Source organism: Loxodonta africana, chromosome 19, assembly GCF_030014295.1.
Source record: "Loxodonta africana isolate mLoxAfr1 chromosome 19, mLoxAfr1.hap2, whole genome shotgun sequence".
Classification (NCBI taxonomy): domain Eukaryota; kingdom Metazoa; phylum Chordata; class Mammalia; order Proboscidea; family Elephantidae; genus Loxodonta; species Loxodonta africana.
Window position 1 is genome coordinate 59,870,554 of NC_087360.1, and position 20,009 is coordinate 59,890,562.

General features: G+C 41.1%; 1 protein-coding gene across 2 annotated transcripts in view; it reads left to right on the forward strand.

The window, feature by feature from the left end:
- The first annotated feature begins 543 nt into the window (after positions 1–543).
- ZMAT4 (zinc finger matrin-type 4) overlaps positions 544–20,009 on the forward strand; it is a 282,267-nt gene continuing 262,801 nt past the window's right edge. For both annotated transcript variants that reach the window (XM_023551087.2, XM_023551088.2), the window contains exon 1: positions 544–848. In XM_023551087.2, coding sequence (XP_023406855.1) covers positions 678–848 — 171 coding nt within the window. In that variant the 5' untranslated portion in view covers positions 544–677. The remainder of the gene's footprint in view (positions 849–20,009) is intronic.

Consider the following 20,009-nt stretch of genomic DNA (forward strand, 5'->3'; position numbering starts at 1 on the left):
TGGTAAAGTCGAGGGTCAGAAAAAGAGGAGGACCCTCAATGAGATGGATTAGCACAGTGGCTGCCAACAGTGAGTTCGATCAAGCATAGCAACAATTGTGCAGCTGGCGTAGGACTGGACAGTGTTTTGTTCTGTTGTACATCGGGTCAGTATGAGTCTGAACCAACTCACCAGCACCTAACAACAACATACATATTTTAAACAAATTTAGCAAAATATCGTACATGCTGATTTGTAAACTTTTTTTTGTAGTTAGTAATAAACTATTTCCTATTTCATGAAATTTTCTCTTAAAAAAATAATTTCATTTAAATTTGGACTTGGGAACTGCATCATGTTCTAGTCTGTTGATGTATCAAAATTTGTTTGACCAATTCCTTGTTGCTGGGTATGTTGGGTGCTTGTAAGTTTTTGTTAATGTAAATCACGTGTGGTATTCTGTCACATAAATTCTTGGCAAAGCATTAGATAAATTTGATTTATTTAAACAGAAACACTAAAGCTGCATTTCTTTTTCTTAGGGTACCAGTGACTCTGTTAAGTATTTATGAGAAAATTAAAAATACACACTTGTTTTATAGTTGGCTGATATGGCGACACCAAGGATTTAGGGAGATCTCCACCACTGTCACTATCGTAAGATCTGTTGCTGTGGTCCAGACTTTTTCACACTGCTAATGTCCTGCATAAATATCAAAGCAGTGGATTCACTTTTTTTTTTTTCTTTCTTGATTCTCTTTAGCCTGATGAAGTCCTCCGATGTTGATCAGGATTTATTTACAGACAGTTACTGCAAGGTGTGCAGTGCACAACTGATATCTGAATCTCAGCGCGTGGCCCATTATGAGGTAAGGACGGCTTTTTCCACTCAGTGTCTGACTATGGAAGAAAGGATAGTGTGTGTCCTGGTTGTAGTACGCTAGGACATGCCCCTCTGGGCTTGGGTCAGGTTTTATGAACAGCAAGGCTTGAGGCTTCACAGTTTAAGGTCAGACCAGAACAAATGTACATGTGCAGGGCTGGCAGAGGAGGGTGTCACTCTCAGGCTCTGGGTAGTGCCCAGAGTGTACATTTATATATTTTTCTTTGCACCTCAGCCCCTAGACACTCAGTGGTCTTTCCTTACTTGTTAAATCTGTCATTGCTTATCCTTGAGGTTCCTTTCTGGGATGTGGGGCAAGATGCATTAGTGTCAGCTCGTCTTTCCTTCTGTGGCCCTGAAGAGAAGCTCCGAGGCTCTTTGTTAATCACTATAGAGAAACACGGCAGCGTGAGTGATTCAGCAGCAACGAGTCCACTGTGTCCTCTCAAATTTCTTCTGCCTGATTGCTGATGCCCTGAATGTGTTTATCAGAGCTATAGCAAAGTTTTGAAACCCAAATAGTCTTCAAGGACATAAATCAGTGGCTTTAGCTGTTTTGGATGGGAGAACAAATGGCTGACTTCTGGTCGTCTATTGGGAGTTCAACTCCTAACCTAAAGGTTGATGGTTTGAACCCACCCAGTGGTTTTATGTAGTCTTTTCCACTGCTATGCGTAAGGTTTTCCCTGGCTAATTCTTTTTAGAGTCACTACATGATTTAAAGTTAGGAAAGGTGTTTGTCAGGGTTGTATTCTTTCACCGTACCTATTCAATCTGTATGTTGAGTAAATAATCTGAGAAACTGGACTATGTGAAGAACAACGGGGCACCAGGATTGGAAGAAGACTCATTAACAACCCGCATTACACAGATGACACAAACTTGCTTGCTGAAAATGAAGAGGACTTGAAGTGCTTACCGATGAAGATCAAAGACCACAGCCTTCAGTAGGGATTACAACTCAATATAAAGAAAACAAAAATCCTCACAACTGGACCAATAAGCAATATCATGATAAGTGAAGGAACTACTGAGGTTGTCAACGATTTCATTTTATTTGGATCCACAGTCTACACCCATGGAAGCAGCAGTCAGGAAATCAAAAGGTGCGTTGCATTGATCGAATCAGCTACAAAAGACCTGTTTAAAGTGTTGAAAAGCAAAGATGTCACCTTGAGGACTAAGGTGTGCCTGACTCAAGCCGTAGTGTTTTCAATTGGATCATATGCATGGGAAAGCTGGACAATGAATAAGGAAGACTGAAGAAGAATTGATGCCTTTGAATTGTGTTGGAGAAGATTATTGAGTATACCATGGACTGCCAAAAGAAAGAATAAATCTGCCCTGGAAGAGGTACAACCAGAATGCTCCTTAGAAGCAAGGATGGTGAGACTATGTCTCACATACTTTGGACATGTTATCGGAAGGGATCAGTCCCTGGAGAGGGACGTCGTGCTTGGTAAAGTAGAGGGTCATCGAAAAAGAGGAATACCATCAACAAGATGGATTGACACAATGGTGGCAACAATGGGTTCAAGCACAGCAATAATTGTGAGAATGGCGCAGGACCGGGCAGTGTTTCATTCTGTTGTGCGTAGGGTTGGTATGAGTCAGAATTGATTCAGTGGCACCTAACAACAACAACAACAATGGTGGCTTTATGGAAGAAAAGGCCTGATGACCTGCTTCTGTAAAGATTACAGCCAAGAAAACCCTGTGGAGAAGTTCTACTCTGTAACACATGGGGTTGCTGTGAGTCAGAATTGAGTCAACAGCAATATATATATTTTTTAAATTGGGATCAGAGTATTAGAGAAGAAAGGCTGGCTTGTCTGAGAGGGGAGCAAGGTGCCACAGATGGAGTAAAGGAGAGACAGGGCCCCCAAGGTGCTGAGACTGCCCAGGGCATGCTGTTTTCAAGAAAACATATACCAGTGGGAACATGAGTTTTTAAGTATAATAACTTGTAAGTCATTTTAGATTGGCGGGCTTAGCCAGCCATTTTGTTTTTGTCTGATGAGTCTGACAAATACCAGTTGTCACTGTCACTCACCAAATTCCTCTGAGCCTCAGACTGCTCAGTGCACAATGGAAATAATAATACTAACATGCATATACATGTATACACAAACACAGTCATACTGACCCTGTGTGCTCCTCAGGGTTTTGTGATGACCAGATGAAATCTTTTGAAACGGTATTTATGAAAATGCTTTGGAAGCTAATGTATGCCAGATGTGCAAAGTTCTATTATTATTCATTATTAACTCTTTTGGTAGTAATATTTTGATGACGGTCAATTGAACTTACTCTTCAGAGAAAATTTAAAAATCAGCATCTGGGAAAAAAGTAGATTCTTTTGCCAAATGGAAACCAAGTGCCAGAGGAAGGGAATGTGAATGCAAAAGAAAAGGGAAAAAGACTGTCTATTGAAATTGAGAACTTTGCTAGTTTCTGAGGTCACTGCTTTATAAACACAGGTGGTTTTATTGATACATTTCATCCTATGCCCCCCATTAAGGAAATCCGGGAGTCTATCCTTGCTCTGAAATTCCATAGCCTCCTGTAAGTCCTTTGTTTTCTCCCTTTACTAGAGTTCTTCTGTTCATTTTTCATCATCTTAGTAGATTCTTGAGGGCAAATACTGGGTGTTATTCATTCGGTCTTCCGTAGTCCCTGGAATAGTACTTGTACAATATAGGTGTTCCGTCAGCATTTGTTGAATGGATGAATGTGTTACAAAAGTTATCCCAGTGACACTGTCCAGCACTGCTTCATTATCACCTGAGCTAGAAACGTCATATCAGGAAATTGAAGACAATGAAAGCACATTTTTCAAAAAAAGATCTAGTTAGTTGCTCAATGAAGGGTTTAGTTACCTGATTTCAAGTTTTCCTGTTTACATACTGTCCTCTTGCTGTGGACCGTTTTAATTGTTTAGAGACTGTGTTAGTATTTGTTGAACATAGGAGAGAAGAGATAGAGAAAATAAAGCAATTATGATAATTTGCAGTTAACAGTGTTATACATCATCAAAACAACATTAAATGCACTCCTGTTAAACATGGATGGGGACAACTGAATGATGGTCTACTCTCTGCTTGTGGCAGAGGTGGGGCACTTCCTTCAGCGAGAAAAATAGCATGTGAGGTCTTGCTGCAGAACTGTAGGGGGCTGGGAAAAGGGCGTATTCAAGATAGTCAAAATCAAACTCATTGCCTTTGAGTTGATTCCGACTCAAAGCGACCCCATGTGTGCAGAGTAGAACTGTATTCCATAGTATTTTTACGGTTGTGAACTTTTAGTAGCAGATCTCCAGGGCTTTCTTCCGAGGTGCCTCTAAGTGGACTTGAACCTACAACCTTTCAGTTAGCAGCTGAGAACTTAGCTATTTACGCTACCCAGGGACTTCTATAAGGAGACCTTATGCTGCTTTCTGGTCTTCCAGCTTTGGTTAGGACACTTGCCCCATTTCCACACCTTCATCTCTGAAAGGATGGCTTGTATAGAGAGAACCTCCAAGGCCATTTGAGAACTGACATTCCCTGGGAAGGGAAAAGATTAAGAGCTTGCCTACATCATGCTGTTAAGTTTTTAGGTCTTTGTATATTCCAGATTCAAACAAGTGAGCCATCACTAAGACTGATCGTGGTCAAGGAAGTCTTCTTAGGGACTGTCAGGACTTCTTCAGGCCTCAATGGATGGGTTAAACTCAGGGGTTGCTGGAATCAGAAGTCTTAATATCTGCAAGGAGCATTAAGGAGGCCTAGCCTGGCAGGACTGGAGCATTGTTAGGGAAGGGGGCTGGGCAGCAACATGTATAGGTAGGGGGGGGTCAAGGGTATACAGGAGAGCCTGAACTCTCGTCCTGTTGGCAGGTGAGTCTCTTAGGCATTTGCGAGTGTGACATTATGATTGAGCATTCCCGAATGACAGTCAGGCAGTGGTGGCCAGTGTACTGTTACAGAAGAGAACAGCTTTTTAAATGACTTTTGCTGAGACTAGTATGCTAGTGCTCTGAAGTAAGAGAGAAAAACAAAACAGATGGGTTAATGGCTAATAGCTATATGCCCCATTTAAAAGGCCGAACCTTTGTACAGGAGGACAAGAAAAGCTAATGTATGTCTAATAGACCAAATCTTTCCAGGCTATACTTTAAAAATCTCTTTTTGCATACGCAGCCATGAGGTGGAAAAAAATGAGAAACATAAGGACATTATTATTTTTCTTACTTGCTGAGCATTAATAACATGTTAATGTTTCAGTGGAAAATATAATTAGATGGTGTCTCTGTTCACTGGGTGAATAGTCTGAATCAATAGAACAAGTAGACATAGACACAGAAGGGAAAAGAAAGCTTTCCAAAGAGAGTGCCTGAGTGTTACAGAGGTTAGAAAGAGTTGCCCAGTGAGGCTACTTGAGTTGTTTGCTAGAGTTTCAAGTGGGTGAAGAATAATTTTCTGCAAAGGGAAAGAGTTGCTTGCATGAGTGAGGGGGTGGTTTCTCTGGCATGTAGGAAAAAAAGGAGTTGTATAGGGCAGACCATGAAAAAAAGAAACCAAGGCACAGAAAAATTATTTTTTTCTTTTTTGAGTAAAGCCAAAGGAAGAAGATGCGTGAGCAGATCTAGAAGGAGACATAGAGTAACCCTTCTTGGGGACAGTGAGTCCAACACCTTGGTACAAAGGTGCCAGCCTCTATTGCTCACCCCGTGCTATGAGCCCTAATGCCCTTTGTGTGCTGCTGTGCCACATGGCTAGTTAGTTGCTCCTTGCCTAGTCAGTGGTGGAGGCATCATAGCACCCCCAAACAAGGTTGTAAGTTTCCTGGAGGGCAGGCATGGGCCATGTGTTGATTTTTTAAAATTTATTCTAGCAGCACACACCATAGGGCTTTGTTGATGGTTCTTGCTCACTGGCACTTATTCATTGATAAAGAGGCCAGGTGGGTGGGGGGCACTGGAGGAGGGAAGCAGTAGGGCAAGCGTAATGGGGGCATCGGAGACTGTGCAAGAAGAGGACATACATTCGGAAGTCAATCTGGACTCAGGAACCAGCCTACAAGGTAAAGGTGATGGTTCTGTAATTATGGCAAAGATGACCCTGCAAACTCCTGGGGAACTATTGAAATATCTCTTCAGTCTTAAGCATGTCAGTTCTGGTGAAAAAAACCCACTAGCCCACCTGGGAATGGCAGAACCCAGTGTTGTTAACTTACCAGCGTAGCAGCAGGCACGCTGAGCCTACAGAGACACGCTGAAACGATTTTCCTCTTTTACCTCTTTTTCTTGTACGTGCTTAGCTGCTAATCAAAAGGTTAGAGGTTCAAATTCACCCAGAGGTACCTTGGAAGAACCTCCTGTTGATCTACTTCCAAGAAATCAATCGTTGAAAACTCTGCGGGGCACAGTTCTACCCTGACACACATGGGGTTGCCATGAGCCGGAATAGACTTGATGGCAATTGGGTTATTGTCTAGCTTCTATCTAACCTAGTGAAACAACTGAAAAGACACTCTTGTGGCTTCTGTAAGTCCTGTAGGAGATGGAATGTAAGTGCTCTGGAGGCAGACAACAAAGCGAAAAATAATGTCCCTGACATATGGTGGCATAATAAACTGTTTGGCTGCTAACCGAAAGGTCAGCAGTTCAAATCCACCAGTTGCTCCCAGGAAACCCTATGGGGCAGTTCTACTCTGTCCTATAGGGTTGTTATGAGTTGGAACTGACTTAATGGCAACAGTTTTTTTGTTTTTTGGTTTAACATGCGTTGATTTATGTTTCATGAGTTTTCAATGCCACGACTGCCTTTATTCTTGCCTTCTCTTCTTTCCTTCCTCAGACCTTCTTCTCGACTTTGCTTCTTCTTTTTTCATTTCCTTTTCCAATTGCTTGACTAAGCATGCAGGCTGGACAATGTCTTTTTGATGTACCAGAGTTGTGGGTTCTACCAGGTTGCATTTCTGCAGCTCATCAGTCCTGCCGGGTACCTCAGACTTCAGCTTCAAACTGCAGCACTGGCAGGGCTCACAGGGTTTACAACTACTGGCAGTATTGCAGGTGATGTGCTCCTGGAGGTGCAAAAGCTACCTGGATGAGGGTGACAAAAGGTCTTTACAGCAGATTTCCTGCTGAGGTGCCTTCTTTGCACTTACATTGGGAATTACTATTTCAGCTTTTCAAATATCTTGAAATCATGACATGTGTAATTTCTCCCAGATGCGGTCAGCATGATTATTGCTGCACTCTCCCAGGTTAAAGCAATTCTGAAGTTACCCTTCATACCGGTGGAGGACTTCAACCTATCCCTGAGTCCTTGCTAATCTTTAACCTCTGTTTCCTTGACCATTCCACTGAAGACTCCTTGAGCTTCTGTACAATTTGTAACTATTCATATATTCATTTTTTGTTTTACTTTAGCAGGTCCAGCGTGGTCATTTTGCTTTTTGTCAGTTATTATTAATCAAAATAGTTCAGTGGTACATAAAATGAATGGCTAATTGAGAGGTTATAGTGAAGTAAACAACAACAGGCTGAAGAAAAAAAAACTCAGCTCACACAGTACACCCACTGGCTAAGAACAGTTGCTGTATGGTGTGCTTAAGGCACATTGGTTAAAACATGCACAGTAGCTTCTGCAGCATGAGTTCCCATTTGCTGAGACCATAGAGTATGACTCAGTGGATTTTAGGAGTTAAGCCATTGGCTAGAACTCAATCGCACGATACCACTTACTGCAGGGTAGTTGGGAAGTATGACATAAATGTGTAGCCAGGAGAAAAAGTGTAACGGAGTCAACAAACTTGTAAAATCATCTCTGTGACAGTTTGCCCTTCTGGTCTCTGAATATCCATTTCACAGTTTTTCTCACACATAGAACACACTCCTCCCCGTTACACAGAAGCAACCTCGAGGCCTACGCAGGGACTACACCCAGCACAAAGTTCAAGATTTCCGGGAGTGGAATGGTCTTCTCCATCTGATGTGGATGTGACTTTCCTAGGTTCATTAACTTATGAGGAAAAGAAAAATGCTACTGCCCCTGCCCCACACGAGAGTGGTGGAGCAGGATGGCCTGACAACAGTAAAATCCCCCATTCAGAAAAAGAATGAAGACAAAAAAAAAAAATAATAATAATAATTACTGACCAGTCATTGCAAAGATCCCCTTTTCAAGGAGTGGGGAAGCTTCTGGAATAGATTCTGCTCTTCTTGTCTGGGAGGGACCTTCTCGTTCATTTTTCTCAATGATTCCTGAATCTGCCCTCCAGAGGGTCTTCCATCTCCATTATCCTTTTTGGCCATATCTGAAGTGGGTTGGGGGCCAGGGCAGTGTTCATAGCTCATTGCCTGCCCTAGGTTGATGTAAGTCTTGCAGAATATTCAAGATTTTTCTAATTCAGGCTCATAATTTCTTTAGTAAAACTCTTCACTCAATAACATAAAAGGTTTCTAATTTACTTTCTTTCAGAAAACTTTGTGTCAAAATAATACAGTTCTCTTCTATGCACAGTTTTCAAGATTATTCATTCATTTATTTTTTTGTTCTCTCATCCCTGTTACTTTCTCTTTTTTCGAGGTAGCTACATTGAGGTGGGAAGCCCTGGTGGTGTAGTGGTTAAGTGCTACAGCTGCTAACCAAAAGGTTGGCTGTTTGAATCCACCAGCTGCTCCTTGGAAACTCTATGGGGCAGTTCTACTCTGTCCTATAGGGTCACTATGAGCTGAAATCGACTCGATGGCAATGGGTTTGGTTTTTGGTTTTACCTTGAGATTGTCTAAAAATAGGTGGGAAGACTACATCCTTAATCAGATTTTTGCCAAAAGCCTGAGTGACAGCGTTCAATTGAAAAGTCTCACTTGGTCTTCAGCACTCAATGCCTTTTAAAATTCCATCTCTCCCTCTCTGGTGTCTAGAAGCAATTAGCAATTGGCTTTTCCAACTCTTCAAGTCCCTGATTTCTGAATTATCTCTATTCCATTTTATTTCTATCTGCTAATGGTGAGTTACATTCTGTACTTATTTCTTTCATGAAAAACTTGACCAAGCGCCGATGACAAACAACCAGTAACAAACAACACACATACGAATGTCCTGTTTCTCTCTTACAGCTATATGTTCTAGGCAGGCGGTGTGCCTTCCAAGGTATTATAGCAATGGTTTTGCCAATATTTTGCCACTGCATAACATGAATCTGCTATATCCATATCCTTCCCATTTGCCATCCATCTGCTAAGCCAATGGCATATATTTTATTTAGTTTTTTTTTTGTTATGGAAACACTCCAATTTCTATGTTAGATAAAGTAGGCCAACTACTGTTACAAACGGTATCTCAATTATCTTAGAAATAAAAGTTTATTTCTTGCTCACATTTTGGCCCCTCTGGGTTTTGGAGGGGCACTTTGTACCACATAATCATTTAGGGCCCAAGCTGCCAGAGGCTTCACCGTGTTTAATGTGTTGCTTGTTCTTGGCATTGCCCTGGGTATCAATATTGAGCTGGCAGCTGGGGGACTGAGAGGGACTGTGGATAATTGTGCAGGACATTTTAGGGGCCAGGCCTGGAAGTGGCAACATCATTACCATCCACATTCCATTGACCAGAACTCAACGAGTGTTTTCTCTTTACTATAAGAGAAGCTGGGAAATGTGGCTTAGCTGAGTGCCCAGGAGGAAGATGAAACTGAACTGGTGAACATACAGCATTGTCTCTGCTGCACAGCATATGTGTGATACTGTAGGGGGCAGGGCAATTAGGAGCTGCTTTGGGATGTTGGGAGTGGGGAGTGTTGGGGAAAAGAAAGAGAGAGGTAAGGCTGTGATTTCCAAGGCAGTACTCTTGGCAAGAAAGAAAGGCCTGGTGATCCACTTCCAAAAATTTAGCCACGGCAAACCCTATGGATCACGACAGTCCAATCCTGTTGTGCATGGGGTCTCCATGAGTTGGGGGCTGACCAAATGGCAGCTAACAAGTCTTGGCAAAAAAACCAAACAAACCACTTGTGGAAATAGTGTCTGGGGGCTGCCATGAAGAAGACATCTATTTCATTACGGTGCCTGGTAGGAAACTGACGCAAACAATATGCTGTTTGTCTAGAGGATAAAGGAATAGCATGTTACCGAATTAGAATTTCTCTCCATTTCCCTCAATTTGATTGGTCGAGCATGAGAGATTTTCCAGTCAGAACTTGGAACCTGGGTGCTGAGTGGCACCACTGACTCATAGGATCCCCCCCTGTGCCTGCCTAGCCAAGTCCAGCCATCTCTCAGAACTGAGCTTTGTGGCCCTGGGTCTTTGAGCTGCCACACCACACCACGCTGTAGGAGGTGCTTCCAATCACGTGCTGTTGCTGAGGACACGTTCATGGTATCTCAGTGTCTTCTTTAGATGGATATTTGGGAGAAATTTCTCTTCATTCTCACAAAAAAAGCTGTTCCTCTCCTCAGTGGCTATGATGATAGCTTCATGGATAAGAATCAGCAGGAACCCAACCCCCTAAACATGGACATTGATCCCGTCCCCACCTTCCCACTTTTCAATCATCTCTGACATTAGCTACCCACGCAGCACACTGTCTGACCTCAGCCACCCAGAGCTAAGGCAAATCTCGCAGGTTAAAAGAACACTGTCCTTTAGACAGTCAAATACGCAGATGTCAGCCATGAGTTTGGGAGTCCACATGACACCCTCTCTTTCACCTCCTGGCTTCCTCTTCTTTGGGTTTGACAGTTCACTTGAACAACTCACTGAACTCACGAAGAGTACTGTACTTGTGATTATAAATTTATTATAGCAAAAGGATACAAATTGGAATCATTATAAGGAAGAGATACACGGGTGAGGTCTGGGAGGGTCCCCAACGCAAAGCTTTGGTATCTCAAAGAGGACTCGTCACCCTCCCTTCGCTGACCAGGAAGCTCTCTGAGCCTTCATGTTCCAGACTTTTACTGGCCAGTCCTGCATGATAGGCTAATCATACCTTCTGGGACTAGTTGATATCAGCCTCCCAGGTGAGTCTTTTCTGTTCTGGCTAGCCTCCACTCACCAGCACAAATCCTCGGGTGTGACCTGGAAGGCGCCCCAATTACTCCAAGGGCTATTGCTCCAGAACCAAGGAAAAAGGCCACTTTAGGTAAAACTAGGTACTGTACTCCACATTGGCTGACTCGTGTTTCTTACAGACACTTGAATCTATGACTGTTTTTTCTGCTTTGCTTTAGCCATCAAATTTATGGCCGTGTCCAGCAACTAAACAGCGTTTATGCATTTATTATACTCAGTCTACTTCTGGCTTTATTATTTTCTTCCCTCTGTTTTATTTTAAATTTCCGTCTCTCAATTATTTATTTTATCCTTTTGTATTAAATGCAGATATATTTTGAAATGAAGGCTTTGAGGAAAGTGGTGGGATATAAATATATAAATATTTAAATGTTTATTTTAACATCTTATTCATATTTTGAAGAGGCAGTAAATTTACCTGATGCAAAATTTAAAAGCACAAAAGTGTATGTATGTAAAAAAATCTCCCACCTATTCCTGTTTCCCAGCTACCCTCCTCAGATGAAACCAACGTTACCAGTTTTCTTTAAATATTTTATGTATATAGATGCAAGTTTGTATTTCCTTTTATATATTTTTCACAGATGACAGCATGCTATTTGCTCCACTTTTTATTTGTTTTAATTGTGGCATAGATTTTCATTATGTGAATATATCATAATTTATAAACAAATATTTATTGAATTGACTAATAAATCCTGGTAGCCTTAATAAAATCTTGTAGTAACAAGACTTTCTCCCTGTGAACACATGCTTAGTAAATCATCAGTCAGCTACTTTTTGGATCCTGGCCTGTACTGACTGGTTACTGACAGTGACAGTCTTTCTTCCAGCTTCCATTCCCAGCATTCACTTGAAGACCTATGCACTCTGACCTCCAAGTCACTAAGCCACCTGAGGTTTTTTTCTTTTAAAGATATTAGACTTAACTGGCAAAAATGGCCGGCCTTGATCATTGAGCTTTTTAAGAACTACCTGTATAAGATCAAACTGACAACAGCAACTCAAAAGATTAGACAGGATCTTTAGGGGGCAGAGAGTTTATGTTAATGTGGGAGGAGCAACTCAGAGAAGGAGGGTGAGAATGGCTGTGCGACTCAAAGAATGAAATCAATGTCACTAAATTGTACATGAGGAAATTGTTGAACTGGTATGTGTTTTGCTGTGTATATTCCCAACAACAGCAAGAAAATAAATAAAATTTAGGAAAAAAACCGTACAAGATATTAGCACAGCGGATTCTGAGAGGCTATGAACCTAAGTAGGTGGCCTTGAGTGTTGATCTAAGCCATGCGTCTTTACCTAAACATCTTCTGATACTTGGAGAAGGTGATGAGGACAGTATGCTCTCCTCATTCTCTGTGCTTTGAGAGTTTAATGAGCTTCCACGGGCTTTTTCTAAGATGATTTAATTTTGCGTAGAATTTTTTCTAGCTTTGAGTCCTGTCACATTCTCTGAGGATCACATATAGGCAGAAAGTATCCATGCTACCTTCAAATTCCTGCCTCCTGTGACACCTGCTCCTTCCTCCTTAATTAGCCCCTTTAGCTCTCCTTGGTCTCTGGCCCTGGGATCATTTTTGTCACCACTATGCCCAGCTGCTAAAATGGCTCTTATGTCTACTCTCTACTGAGTCAAGTATCGAAACAGTCATTTCTTCACCCTGAAAAACCTACAAGAAAATTTGAAGATTTTTAGATTTTTCAAAGAAAACAGGAAAAATAGAACAAAACCCTTTTCTATCGCTGCCCCAGATAGTCCTCATCTGAGCCACTAGATTTCCTGTTCTGCCCTTGCAGTCACAAATGTTGCCCCGACTTGAGGAGTTTTCCTGACTTTTGGTTCAAGAAGTCCTACCCATTTATGTTTTCCCATTAATTCCATGTAGCTGTTGAGTTATCGACTGGGCTGGTTCTATGTTCCACAAACTTAGCTTCTCTGCTTTTTCCCCAAACCAGTGCCTCTTATCTTGCTCTCTAGTTCTTTGTGATCTTAAAGCCAGCCATCATCTTTATCTGGAGGGCCCTTGAAGATCTGTCACTTGCTTTAAAGACCCAAAGCCACGTTTTTTTTTTTTCTCTTTTTCTACTTCATGGAAAGGCTCATGCTTCCTATTGGCTCACCTGCTAAATTCCCCATTTCCTGTCTGTGGAATGAGTTCACTCTCAGTTTATCCTTAGAGCAGGAAGAACAGGTTTAGTTATAAGAAGAGCTTTTGATGTACTCAAAGTCAGAAGACCTGTGTTATAAGTACAACCTTCGTTAAGGCATTTAACCCTTCTACGTTTTAGTTCCTTCTTCTGTAGCATGAGAATGTTAGGGGTCTTCTTTCCTTTTATTCCCACTCCTCATGTCCATTTCTCTTCATCCCCATAGGTAGCCAATATGTTTTTGTTTTATATTGTACGTGTTCTTAAAAATGTGCATTGCTTTGTGAAAATTTTTTTAAATAAATTTTTATTTTAGAACAGGATTCAATTTACAGAAAAATTGCAAACATAGTACAGAATTTTTCTTTATACCTTGTACCCAGCTTCCCTTATTGTTAACATCTTACTTTATTATGGTACATTTGTCCCAAGTAATGAAGAAAGATTAATACATTATTAATAACTAAAGTCTATACTTCATTCAGATTTCCTTAGTTTTACCTAATGTCCTTTTTCTGTTCTAAGTCCCATCTAAGCAAAGATATCACTTTGAGGACTATGGTGTGCTTGACCCAAGCCATGGTATTTTTAGTTGCTTCATATGCATGTAAAAGCTGGACAATGAATAAGGAAGGTCAAAGAAGAACAGATGTCCTTGAATTACGGTGTTGGCGAGGAATACTGAATATACCACGGAGTGCCAGAAGAACAAACAAATCTGTCTTGGAAGAAGTACAGCTAGAATGCCCCTTGGAAACGAGGATGGCTAGACTTCATCTCACGTACTTTGGACGTGTTATCAGGAGGGACCAGGCCCTGGAGAAGGACATGATGCTTGGTAAAGTAGAAGGTCAGTGAAAAAGAGGAAGACCCTCAATGAGATGGATTGATACAGGTCTGCAATGATGGGCTCAGTCATAGCAATGATTGTGAAGATGATGCAGGACCGGGCAGCGTTTCATTCTGTTGTACATAGAGTTGCTATGAGTTGGAACCAACTCGATGGCACCTAATAACAACAAGTCTCACTCAGGGCAGCACATTATATCATGTCTCCTTATGTTCCTTTATACTGTGACATTTTCACAGACAGCACGTGTTTTTGATCATGTTGACAGTTTGAGGAATACTGTTCAGGTGTTTCATAGGATGTCTCTCAATTGGGGTTTGTCTGTTTTTTTCTTACCATTAGTCTAGGGTTATGCATTCTTGGGAGAAAGATCACAGAGGTAAAGTACCACTTTCATCACAATAGCGGTTAAGTGCTACGGCTGCTAACCCAAAGGTCGGCAGTTTGAACCTGCCAGGCGCTCCTTGGAAACTCTATGGGGCAGTTCTGCTCTGTCCTATAAGGTTGCTTTGAGTCGGAATTGACTCGATGGCAGTGGGTGGTGGTAATCAATAGTATGTGCCATCAACAATATTTATCACTGTTGATGTTGACCTTGCTCACCTGGCTGAGTTAGTGTTTGTCAGATTTCTTCACTGTAAAGTTACTCTTCTCCTTACCTCTTCCCTTGTACTCTTTGGAAGGCAGTCACTATGCACAGTTTTGACATGTATTTTTAAATGTACACAAATGGTATTTTAATGCCAATCTTAAATCTTTTCTTGCTATTTCATTCTGTAACATGTTTCTAAAAACCATCCACGTTCCTGCACGTATGTCTAATCTGTTGCTTATAACTGCTGCATCATATTTGATAGTGAGCATCTACCATTTTTTTACTCTCCCATTCCTTCAGAGAGGGATACCTAGATGGCTTTCAATGCTCCACGACTACAAGCAATGCTCTGACAAACATCCTTAAACATGTTTGCTTAAGAACATCGTGGGCAATATAGGAGAGGTCAACTTAACTGGACTAAACCAAAAGCAAAGAAGTTTCCTGAATAAACTGAATGTTTCGAAGGCCAGCGTAGCAGGGGCAGAGGTTTGGGGACCATGGTTTTAGGGGACATCTAAGTCAACTGGCATAATAAAATCTATTAAGAAAACATTCTGCATCCCACTTTGGAGTGTGATGTCTGGGGCCATAAACGCTAGCAAGTGGCCATCTAAGATGCATCAATTGGTCTCAACCCACCTGGAGCAAGGAAGAATGAAGAACACCAAAGACACAAGGTAATTATGAGCCTAAGAGACAGAAAGGACCACATAAAATAGAGACTACATCAGCCTGAGACTAGAAGAACTAGAAGGTACCCAGCCACAACCGATGACTGCCCTGAGAGGGAACAGAACAGAGAACCCCTGAGGGAGCAGGAGAGCAGGGATGCAGACCCCAAATTCACATAAAAAGACCAGACTGGGACTAGAAGGACCCCGGAGGCCATGGCCCCCAGACCTTCTGTTAGCCCAAGACAGAAACCATTCCAAAAGCCAACTCTTCAGACAGGGATTGGACTGGAATATGGGATGGAAAATGATACTGGTGAAGAACGAGCTTCTTGGATCAAGTAGACACATGAGACTATGTTGGCATCTCCTGTCTGGAGGGGACATGAGAGGGCAGAGGGGGCCAGAAGCTGCCCAAATAGACATGAGGGGAGAGAGTGGAGGGAAGGACTGTGCTGTCTCATTACGGGGAGAGCAATTAGGATTGTATAGCAAGGTGTATGTAAATTTTTGTATGAGAGACTGACCTGATTTGTAAACTTTCTTTTAAAGCTCAATAAGAATTAATTAAAAAAAAAAAAAAGAATATGAGGATTTTGCTGGGATCAATATACAACCAAGAGTGAACTTTGTGGGTCAGTAGGGCACTTTATTACTTAATTTGATCAAGTCCTGATCTACTGTTACCGGCGGGGCATAGGGGCTCTCCTGTCCCCACACCCTTGCCTATGATTGACTCTCATTTTTCTACTCTGGCTGATATGTGATGTCTTATTGTTTTAAACTGCATTTCTCTAATTATTATAGAGTATGAACAAATTTTCATGCACTTATTAGTCCTTTTGCTTTCTTTTAATTTATTTATTTTGTAATTCCTATTCTCATACTTTGTCCATTTTTCTCTTGGGATTCTTATCTTTTTCTTTTTGATTTCCTTGTTGGATTAGGCATTGTAAATGTCTTCTCCCATTCTGTCATATACCTATTCTTCATGGTGTCCTTTGTTAATTTTGTTTTTATGTTCGGTAATTTTTTGTAATAAACTTAATGAACTTACTGCGTTACAGTTTTTTGAGAAGTCTTTCTCATCCCTGTTTTTGTTGTTAGTCGACCCTGTGTATAACACAATGAAATGCAGTCCTGCACCATCTTCATGGTGGTTGATATGTTTGAATCTGTTGTTGTGGCCATTGTGTTAGTCCATCTCATTGAGGATATTTTTCACCTTAGCAGGCCCTCTACTTTATCACATATAATGTCCTTCTCCAGCTATCAGTTCCTCCTGATGATGCATCTAAAGAAAGAGTTGAAGTCTTAGACAATATTCTGTGATCCATTGGCTAATTTTTGGATATAGATTGCCAGGCTTTTCATCCTATCTGTCTAGGTCTGGAAGCCCCACTGAAACCTATGCACTAAGGTGTCCTTCCTGGTCTTTGAAATACCGGTGACATAGCTTCCAGCATCATAGCAACACACAAGTCTCCACAGTACAACAAACTGACAGACAGGTGGTGACATCATCCCTAAATCATAAAAATATCATGTATTCTAGCTTCTATTAATTTTATACCTGTATTGTTCACATTTACGTTTTTATTCTATTTAGAGTCTTTATATACAGTGGTGGGTATATATTGTGTCAGGCAGGACTCCAGTTTGATTTTCCTGTACATAGTAAACAAGTTTCCTTCCATCATCTACAATTCATTCTTTTTCCGTAATTTGTGTTGTCACCTGTCTTAATTATCTAGTGTTGCTGTAACAGAAATACTATGAGTGGATGACTTTAACAGACAGAAAGCTTATTCTCTCACAATTTAGGAGGTGAATTCAGGACGCCAGATCCTAGAGAGGCTTTCTCTTTCTGTCCATTCTGGGAGAAGGTCCTTGTCATCAATCTTCCCCTAGCCTAGGAGCTTCTCAGTGCAGGGACCCTGGGCCCAAAGGACCTGCTCCTCTTCTGCTACTTCTTTCTTGATGGCATGAGGTCCCTCTCTCTGCTCACTTTTCTCCCTTTTATCTACTGTAAGGTAAAAGGTGATGCAGGCCACACTCCAGGGAAACTCACCTTACATCTGATCAGGGCTGTGACCTGAGTGAAGGTGTTGCAGCCCACCCTAATCCTCTTTAACATAACCTAATCTTGCCTCATTAACCACAGACAGAGGTTAGTTAGGTTTTGCAATATATAGGATAATTACATCAGATCGCAAAAAGAAGACAACCACACAGTACAGACAGTCATGGCCTGGCCCAGTTGACACATATTTTTTGGGGACACAATTCAATCCATGATGTCACCTTAACCATATGTTAATTTTTAACACAGCAAGAGTCTGAATTGAACCTTTCCATTTTGTTCCATGATTCTGTTTGTCTTGATATAGGTCAGTCCATACTGTACTTAACTACTATGCCTTGCCTCATAATACCTGGGAGAGGCAAGCAACATCTCTTTGCTCTTCTTTTCCGGAGCTGACTTAACTATTTGTGGATTTTTATTTGTCCATATAGGTGCTTGAATAAGTTCACAAACCCACTATAACTTTTGATTGGAATTGATTATAAGAATTGATTTGAAGAGATTTATATTTTTATAGTATCAAGTCATCTTATCCTAAAGCCGGGCTATCTATCCATTTATTTAAGTCAAATTGTTTTAAGCCAATTTCTAGATTAACATTTCAGAGAAGTATAATTTAATAAATATGTGAAACATGAGCACATAGACAGTTTTTGTAAACTTTGGTTTTTAATGATATATCTATTGCTATCTATTCTTTAATTTTTTTTTTTTAGCTATTCTTTTGCCAGGGCTTAATCACTGTTATTCACTTAAGCTGCAATCCTTTTGAGGACAAGGGCCATGCCTTTAATTTCTTTTATTGCTGTCTCCACATAGGGAATTGTCTTAGTTATCTAGTGCTGCTATAACAGAAATACCACAAGTGGATATCTTTAACAAAGAGAAATTTATTCTCTCACAGTCTAGGAGGCTAGAAATCTGAATTCAGGGTGCCAGCTCCGGGGGAAGGCTTTCTCTCTCTCGGATCTGGGAGAATGTGCTTGTCCTCAATCTTCCCCTAGTCTATGAGCCTGTCAGTGGAGGGACCCTGGGTCCAAAGGACACACTTGCTCCTGCCTTTTTTTTTCTTGGTGGTAGGAGGTCCCTGTGTCTCTCTGCTGGCTTCTCTCTTTTATATATCAAAAGAGATTGACTCAAGATACAACCTAGTCCTGTAGATTGAGTCCTTCGTCATTAACGTAACTGCATCTAATCCTGCCTCAATAACATCATAGGGGTAGGCTTTACGACGCATAGGAAAAACACATCAGATGACAAAATGGTGGACAATCACACAGTGCTGGGAATCACAGCCTAGCCAAGTTGACACACATTTTGGGAGGGACACAATTCAATCCATAGGAGGAGTATTCCGTAAATATCAGTTTTTTAATTAATTGACATTCAGGGTAAATATCGTATTGGTGATTATTTTTTCTAGACTCCTCTTTTCTTTTGTCTTCGCTCACATTTCTGTTTTCTCCCTTTTCACTTTGGAAACCCTGGTGGTATAGTGGTTAAGAGCTCAGCTGCTAACCAAAAGGTCAGCAGTTTGAATCCACCAGGTGCTTCTTGGAAATCCTGTGGGGTGGTTCTACTCTGTCCTACAGGGTTGCTATGAGTCGGAATCGACTCGACTGTAACAGGTCTGGTTTTTTATGGGTACCACCTCTCTTTCTTGTTGCTTCCTCTGTGTGCACATGCCTAATGTGGCTATGTAACAGCAGCTCACATCAAACTCCCCTTATCCAGTGAGGCTAAGCACTTTTTTTTTCAGTGTGGTGTAGTTCCTCTGGGGATGAGTAATGTAACGTCAAACTGAGCTGTGTCAGTAAGTCAAGGTGAGTTTTCACCTTTACACCACTGCATTCCCAACCATTAGAAAGACGTTAGCATTTATTGGCAAGCTGTCTCCTAAATATCCTGTAATAAAAAGTCAAAATATGCATTTTTTTCCAATTTTACCCTCAAGCTGCATTTTCATTACCACATTTTCTTTGCAAAGTGCTATAAAGTTCTTTATTGAAACTTTTATTGTTTCAGGAGCTCCCATAGTAGTCTCCTTTGATCTAAGGGGAAAAGATAGTTTTATTTTCTTAAAGGAAAGTGTTAAAGTGGAGTCACTCATTTTGCCAGTGATGCACCTGACCCTGCCCTATTGGTTGTTCCTACCTCATATCTGCTTTTCAATCTACGTAATTATGATGGTCCAGAGGCAGGAATTGACCTGTAGCCTATCCAAATCCATATAATGATAAGCTCTCTGATAAGGAGATTTTCCTGGTTTAAAAAGTGTTTCAGTCTGAATGTGTCACCATGCAGAGAAATAATCAAGTCAGTTTGCTTTGGAACTGACTGTAGTGGGAAGTTAGGGCCAAGTTTGAAAGAAGGTAATTAAAAGTCTAGTGCTGAAGAAGCTGAGGGCACTAACAAAGCCCAGTACCCCTTGGCTGTAGTGCTCTGAGGAGCCAAAAGTCTTTGAAATGCCGTGACATGCCTGAGATAAGCGATACTGTGGATGGTATTTATGGACTAATCAATATTCTGACTCTGTTGACAAGGAAACAAAGTTTTGAAGTTAATCCAATGTCACTGGATCTCCACGGTGTTTAGAATTTTTCATGAACTGTTTTCTGAGGAGAGGAATATGAAGTACTGTTTACTACATTAGTGCCTTGAAGACCCAAATGTGTTTGCTCAGAAAAGCAATCCTGTAGCTAAAATATTAATGTGGCAGGGTTGCAT